General features: G+C 41.6%; 1 protein-coding gene and 1 long non-coding RNA gene across 2 annotated transcripts; one reads left to right on the top strand and one right to left on the bottom strand.

Annotated features, from left to right (window-relative positions):
- Window positions 1-366: 366 nt before the first annotated feature.
- LOC101778351 lies at window positions 367-1987 on the bottom strand. Its single transcript, XR_001164701.3, has 3 exons — window positions 1622-1987; window positions 1130-1220; window positions 367-636 (listed from the first exon to the last, which is right to left on the bottom strand). It is a non-coding gene; the product is annotated as an uncharacterized LOC101778351 (long non-coding RNA).
- Window positions 1988-4995: 3008 nt separating this feature from the next.
- On the top strand, window positions 4996-7463 carry LOC101757657. The gene is made up of 4 exons (XM_022829500.1): window positions 4996-5734; window positions 5817-6196; window positions 6552-6869; window positions 6942-7463. The coding sequence occupies exons 1-4, from the start codon at window positions 4996-4998 to the stop codon at window positions 7461-7463; spliced, it is 1959 nt and encodes a 652-aa protein (XP_022685235.1).
- The last annotated feature ends 394 nt before the right edge of the window (window positions 7464-7857 follow it).

The following is a 7857-nucleotide window of genomic DNA, read 5'->3' as shown; positions in this document are numbered from 1 at the left end:
GAAACAAATCTCACCGACGGAACCTACAAGCTCCACCCTACGCCGGAGGACGAACCTGTTGCGGAGCTTCATCACTTGGAAGTCAAGCCCGAACTAGATCAAGACCCCAAGGAACCGCTAACTTTTCCTGAAGAAGTTCCGGTGCATGAATTCCCTGTTTTAAATTTATACAAGTTATTGATGAAGGCAAGCTCCAGTGCATGAATTCCCTGTTTTAAATTTATGCAAGTTATTGATGCTTATGATTGTGCAGCCCATGGGATATAAGGCAAATGAAGGAAAACCCTTAGCCTATACACCACATCTACGCTAAAGATTACTACTGCAGCCTAACTACATTTGTCGACCCATAGCAGATACCCAATATTGAAATTTCTGAATACGCATTGAATTTTGCCCATTCTAGGCTTGCAGCCCAACAAATGAATTATTTTTTATTTTATATTTGAATTCAAAATAAATCTTACAACGAAGACTACAAATTACTCAGCATAGGCTCTAATGACACCACAGAATTCAGTGGAAATATCACACAATGCTCATAGGCCTCATTTCTTGCTCCTGAGCCATAAGATGAAAAGGTCTTCAAGCTCTTCAGTAGATCATAGTCCCTCTTGCTTTGGAGTGTCTTGCAACCTGCAACCAAAATATTTAGCTGTCAGTCCATTGTTTCTGTTGAGATAAAAAGAGCTATGCATTAAAATTATTATTCTTGTGTTTCATCTGGGCATAACTAATCGATTCCTCAACCATGCATCTTACATTCCTAAGATAGCCTAACACATAATTACAGTAGCTGCAAATATGACAAATAATTGGCTGTAGTTACTGAACTTCAGAAGTATGGAATAGTAAGTAAATGTGTACTACAACTGAAATATATGGACTACAGCTGAGAGCGTGAGAGCAATACTTATGTCTCCACCAGCAAACTGCACAGCTAACATGTTATTATCACAAATATCGACGATGCAAAATCATAAGTGATCTTCAGATAGGATCTGTCAAGGCAAAATTTAACATACAAGATGGGCAGAGGTGATTTATCATCACAAATAGTTGAAATAGACAAAATCATTGCTAGTTTGTCAACTACCTTGCAGGTTGAACCAGAAACAAGAAAGCTTACTCTTTTTTTCAAGATACCAAGTAAGCTTTACTTGCTCATCCAAAACTCAATTGATTGCTCCAAGAAAGTATGCATCTGATGACCTGCGAGTCTGCGACAACCAGTCAGATATGACACCAGCACAATTGATAGGATTAGCATTTCAAAAATTACTAAAGCATTTGTGCCCATCCACTCGATGATGAGATCTAATCAAGCACCAGTCTTAGACAACGACCATAAAAAAATGGGTGCTTTAATTTTTCTAGCACTGTTTCAACGGTTGTTGGAAGAACAATGCATCGATGTGGAAAAATAAAGTTCATGTCTCAGAAGCATTCTGTCGAACACTTGGTGAGCATGCAAAGAAGTATTATAAATCAGAAAAAAATAATCAATGATTGCTTGTGGATTTATTTGTGAAGATTACCACCAACTAGATCCAAGAAAAAGGAGCATAAACAACTTCTATTGGACCTAAAAAGGCAAGCAAAGAAGTATATCTTTGAGTACCCATTTTCTCCAGACACGCTTGCCAATCTTCATTGAAGCTGAAGCTGTACGATTCAAGCGAGTCGTCTCCTCCTCCTCATCATCCTGCTGCACCCTTTGGACCCAGCCCTTGGTCATAGCCGCGACGGCGGCTACGAGCGGCACCAGGACTGAGGAGCGATGGAGAGAAGGTTGTGGGGAACAAAATGGGAGGGCTACAGGAGGACGGGGTCAAGCTGGTCGACGGGGAAGGAGAGGGATGAGCGTGGTGGCAGCTAGGACGCTAGATTGAGGGATGGCGGCGGCGGCGGCGGCGGAGTGAGGTGAGGCCGTGAGCGACTGAGGGTGCTGAGTGCTGACTGTTTGCTGAGGGAGGGGCAACGGGGAAAGGCTAGGTTTTATTTTGGAGATGAGGTTGTGGGCGGTCTGCAGGGAGCCCAAAATTTTGGATGACGATGGCATACCACGTGGGGTGTTTAGATACGAGACGTTAAAATTTAGCAGGATCACATCAGATGTTTGAACGTTAATTATGAGGACTAAACATAAGTTAATTATAAAACTAACTGCAGAACTCCAATACTAATTTGCGAGACGAATCTATTGAGCCTAATTAATCCATCATTAGCAAATAGTTACTGTAGCACCACATTGTCAAATCATTGACTAATTAGACTTAATAGATTCGTCTAGCGAATTAGACTCCATCTGTGCAATTAGTTTTGTAATTAGACTATATTTAATACTTCTAATTAGTATCCCAACATCCGATGTGACATGTACTAAAGTTTAGGAGGGTGTATCAAACACCTCCTACGGGATGTTTGGATGATACGTGCTGTCACCTCATATGTTCGGATAATAATTAGGAGGATTAAATATGAGCTAATTATAAAACTAACTGCAGAATCCCTAGGCTAATTTGCGAGATGAATCTATTAAGCCTAATTAATTCATCATTAGCAATGGTTATTGTAGCACCACATTGTCAAATCATTTACTAATTAGGCTTAATAGATTCGTCTCACGAATTAGACTCTATCTGTGCAATTAATTTTGTAATTAGCCTATGTTTAATACTTCTAATTAGTATTCAAACATCCAATGTGACAGGTGCTAAACTTTAGCGGGTGGAATCCAAACACCCTACTGAGCTGCCTTTTCTCTCTATTCACATTACGTCCAGCTGCATTTTTTTTTGTTCGGATGTTTCAGCATCACGTATCAACAGCTCGGCTCGGTTTTCGCATTACTCTGTGCAGTAAGAGTTTAGCAATGTGATTAGTTAATGTTTGGAGTTTTAGTTTAATCCTTTTGCCTGATGTGTTGGCTTGTCTATGTTGATCTTGTGCACGTGTTGGCCGCCATTATTCTTTTGATTTTGTCTCAATTAGAACTCCAGCCATAGCACTATCATGAGCACTTGAGCGCTGAAGCATATTTATTAGTGTTCCTTTTTAGCTAGCGTAACTGTGGTAACTCGTGAAAAGACGATGTCTAGAGTTAAAAGTTATAAGAAAAGTCCAATTTTTCTATTCTTCCCTTGTAATTTAAAGTGGAAAAGGAGAAATGAGAATCAGACTTTTCATCATTCTTGTGAAAATTGAAGTCTTTACAAGACTTTACATTCTTGTAGAGCTCTTTACGAGCTTTCCCCGAATTTTATCAAAAAAATTGAAGTCTCAGTTGAAAAGTTATGCCAAATATATGGTACGCGAAAAATACACTTAAAAGAATAATCAGCGGATTATCATACTTCTCAGCACTCCGGATGATCCTCTTAGTGTACTTCTCAGCATACAGGATTATCCTCTATATATATTTTTCAGCACTTCGGATTATCCTTCGAGCGCGTTTTTTCAGCACTTTAGATTTTTGGCATAACTTTCAACTTCGAACTCCGAATTTTACGATTTTGGATTTTACTGAAAACTTATGGAAGAGGTCTACGTGATCATACATAATTCATCTCATTTTATCACCAACATTTATGGAACAACTCCAACTCATTCATCTCTATATAGTTTAAAAGGGGAAAAGGAGGAATAAATTGGATCTAACCTTCAACTCATGACCAAATGAGAGATTTTTTATGCAATCTTGTAGATCTCTTCACATGCTTCGTAGATTTCAAGATCATGAAAATTGTTGTCCGGAGTGAAATGTTATGTGAAAGGTCCAATTCACTGTTCTTCGCGTAGCATGGCCAGCCATGCTTGCCTTGCTGCTAACGAGAAGGGAATATACGGACATTCCGTTGAATCATTTACTTAAACCGTACCTGTGCAGAAGCAGCAGCTCAGTAGCTCGTCGTCCACCTTTTTTTTTGTTACACCTTCATTTGACACGATAATGATTGCTTGGTTGCTTAGGGTGCGTTTGGTTTTAAGGACGGAACGGGACGGGACGGGACGGGACGGGATGGTCCATGGATGGTCCAGTGTTTGGTTCTCAGTCATAGGGGATAGGGACGTCCTGAATTGGGAATATACCCCAAAGATTCGGGATGCCCCCATCCGGGAAAAACGAGCGAACGGGGGCATCCCAGTTCCGCTTCGCCCGTCACGTGAGGCGCGCGTGCCGCCCAAAGGCCACCGCGCACCGCTCTTCCCCCTGCGGTAAAAAGAAAACAGGCTGGCGCTCCCCGTTCCTCTCTTCCCCCTGCGCGGAAAAAAAACAGCAGCGTAGCGCCTGGTGCCGGCCGCTGCCGCCGCCTTCCGCGCCCGCCGCAGCGCCCGGTGCCGGCCGCCGCCGCCGCCTCCGCGCCGGCTGTAGATGTCCTCGTAGAAGACGTAGGCCCCGACGAGTGACCGCGGCTCGGCGGTGCGGAGGTACTGCGCGTAGTAGAGCTGCCCGATCCGCTGCCGTCCCTGGATCCCGACGATTGGGGGGCCCGTCCTTGGATCCCGTCGACCTGGGTGCCGCTCCTCGTCAGGAGGTGTCACCGGCCACGTTCTCCCTCCCAGGTATGCATCATCCGTCCTTGTCCTCCCTCCATCCCTTCCATGCCCTTCCATTCTCTCCTTCCCAGATCCTCACCATGTTTCTCCCTCTCGGTCCACAGGAAGAAGGAGCCCTAGTGCTGTCCCCCTCCCCGTTCGTGTCCTCCAACAGGACCTTGGCTTCCTTTCCCCAAGGTATGGAAAACCCTAGCGCACTGACCCATGTGTATGTATGTGTGCTCGATATTATCCATGAAGCAGCTGTAGGATTGGTTTTGCATCTATTATGCCACCATATTTTCTGAATGAATACATTTGTGCAATAATTTTGGTATTGCTTACATGCATGTGTGCAGTAGGATTCAAGGTATTTTTGTGATGTGCTTGCACATGGTTCTCCTAGTAGTAGTTGGTGGTATATAGTCCTGAATTTTTTGGTCTTTTGTGTTATAGATGGATCAAAAAACCAAGGTTGTTGCTTGTACTGCTGCTGCATATATGTTGTTGTCAATGATGGCCATGGTTAGTATTGAGTCTAGAAAACGTAAGCAACCTGCAAGGAGAGAAGGTATTACTTATGGACCTATCGATGAAAAGGATAGGATGAGACTTGAGTACCTAAACAACAAAATTTGGAAGGATGATACAGTTTGTGTGAACATACTAAGACTAAATAGAGCCAAGTTGTTTCGGTTTTGCAACCTATTCAGGGATCGTGGTTTGCTTGAAGATACCATCCATTGTTGTGTCGAGCAGCAAGTGGCAATGTTTCTAAATACCGTGGGGCACAACCTTAGGAACAGAGTAGTTGGGACTAATTTTGATAGATCCGGAGAAACAGTCAGTCGTTATTTTAATAGGGTTCTTCGTGCTGTTGGTGAGCTACGAGGGGAATTAATTAGGCCACCGCCATTGGAAACTCCTACCAAAATACAAGGGAACCACAAATGGGATCCTTACTTTAAGGATTGTAATGGAGCCATCGATGGTACACATGTAAGAGCCTCTGTTCCTAAGGATATGGAGTTATCCTTTCGTGGTAGGAAGTCATATGCCTCTCAAAATGTAATGGCTGCCGTAGATTTTGATCTCCGGTTCACCTATGTATTGGCTGGTTGGGAGGGGATAGCACATGATGCACTAGTGTTACGAGATGCTTTGGAGCGTGAGAATGGACTTCGAGTGCCACAAGGTAATACACTAATACCATATCAGATTCTCCGTATGAATCGTTAATATAATAGAAATATGATCTACTTTCCATCACATTTTAGGCAAATTCTACCTAGTTGATGCCGGATATGGAGCAAAACCAGGATTCTTGCCCCCTTTTCGTGGTGTTCGTTACCACTTGAATGAGTGGGGGAATAATCCTGTACAAAATGAGAAGGAGCTATTCAACCTTAGGCACTCATCTCTTCGTATCACAGTAGAGCGTGCATTTGGGTGTCTAAAGAGAAGATTCAAAATTCTCGATGATGCCACTCCTTTCTTTCCTTTTCCAACTCAAGTAGACATTGTTGTTGCTTGCTGTATCATTCACAATTGGGTTATACAAGATGGAATTGATGAGTTCTTCATAGAAGATAATAATTTGTCAAGTTATAACTATGCTACAACATACAGTGGACAAGCAAATGAGCATACCGAGATGGTTAATTTCAGGCAAAGCATTGCTGATCAGATGTGGGCAGACCATCAAGACAACAATATTAATTAGTACCCACTAGTTTGTTGATGTATTTTAGTTTTGCAAGTATTTTTCTAGATGTGTTTGTGTTGTATGGACATATTTATTGCTATATTTCAGTTGTATGAACATATTGTTGCTATATTTCAGTTGTATGTACTTATTGTTGCTATATTTCATTTGCAAGGACTTATTTGGTGCTGAAATCCAGTTAAATGACATACAATCCTTGTTGTATTTGGTGCCGAAATCCAGTTAACTAACATCCAATGCTAGATGTTTTTTTGTTACATGGCAGGCAATGGATGGTCATGTTGAGGGACTTGGGAGAGGTACTGGTGTGGCTGCCTGGACATCGCCAATGTCCAATTTCATGCTAAAAAATGTTGCCAATGTGGTTGCCAGTGGTGTTAAAACAAGAAAGGGCTTCAAAAAGGTCTATTTCAATGCATGTGCTAGAGCTGTCAATGAAAAATTCAACACTACGCTCAATGGTGAGCAGATTAAGAATCATCTGAAGACATGGCAAAGAAAGTGGGCAAAGATAACACGACTCAAGAGCTTGAGTGCATCTGGATTCGATGAAGATAACTACATCATCACCCTTGATGAGGAGCACTACAATGGCCATGTGCACGTAATCTAGTTTCTATCGTTTTGTGGTCTTGTTCTTATCATATTTTTCATATTGATTTCTATTGCATTATAGGATCACAAGGCTGATGCCGAGTATTTAAACAAGCCTCTTGAGAACTATGCTGAGATGGAAACAATCTTTGGGAAGGATATGGCTACAGGCAAGTTTGCAAAGGATTCAAGTGCTCCTCTTGGTACAGAAGATGGTGACACTGAAGATGGGTCTGCAAATGGTACAGAAGAGGATCCTAGCAGTGTTTTTGAGGAAGGGGCAACATCTAATGCAAGACCTAACAAGAGGGACAAGATTGTTGAAAGTGCAGAGGATGGGCTGATTGGTGCGTTCAACAGAGTTGGTGACAAGCTTGCCATGGCTATAAAACAAGTTGCTAAATCAAACAATGAGCTGCCAAAAGATCTCTTTGCCAAAGTGAATAGCCTTTCAGTTTCAGGCTTTAATGATCTTCAGATATCCACGTACTATGTTCATCTGGTGGCCAATCCTCTCATTGGTAAAGCTTTCTATGGCTTGCCATTTGAGCACCAGTTACATTGGATGGCCATATTTGTTAGTAAGAAGTTCCCTGGACAGTAGGGCGCTTTGGAACATACAACTAGTATTGTAAAGCTTTCTCTTTTGCTAACTAGGCCATGTTTGTTACACCTGATATTTGTAACAGATCTCTTTTGTCAGTCATATCTCTTTTGCTAACTGTGACCTATCATATAGTATGCCTTGAACTTTCTATATTGTGTAAGCATTGAATTTGATGTAATGGTAGTCTGGTAAATGCATCTGTATATATGAATGCTATTTGATGGTAAATGAATTATATATGTTTCAGACTATATATTGTGTAACCTGATAACACAACCTGATAGTTGTATATGAATGCTATCTGTATATGAATGCCATTTGATGGTAAAGTTCACTACATCTAGAATATACAAAAAAATTGAAGTAGATTATACAAAAAAATTGAAAGTTG

Source organism: Setaria italica, chromosome VIII (genome assembly GCF_000263155.2).
Source record: "Setaria italica strain Yugu1 chromosome VIII, Setaria_italica_v2.0, whole genome shotgun sequence".
NCBI lineage: Eukaryota > Viridiplantae > Streptophyta > Magnoliopsida > Poales > Poaceae > Setaria > Setaria italica.
This window is presented reverse-complemented; position numbering and strand designations above follow the sequence as displayed.

Coding starts and splice junctions, on each gene's coding strand:
- LOC101757657 (XM_022829500.1), top strand. CDS start 4,996: ATGGATCAAAAAACCAAGGTTGTTGCTTGTACTGCTGCTGCATATATG. Junction 5,735..5,816: donor TGGACTTCGAGTGCCACAAG/GTAATACACTAA, acceptor ATCACATTTTAG/GCAAATTCTACCTAGTTGAT. Junction 6,197..6,551: donor CAAATGAGCATACCGAGATG/GTTAATTTCAGG, acceptor GGTCATGTTGAG/GGACTTGGGAGAGGTACTGG.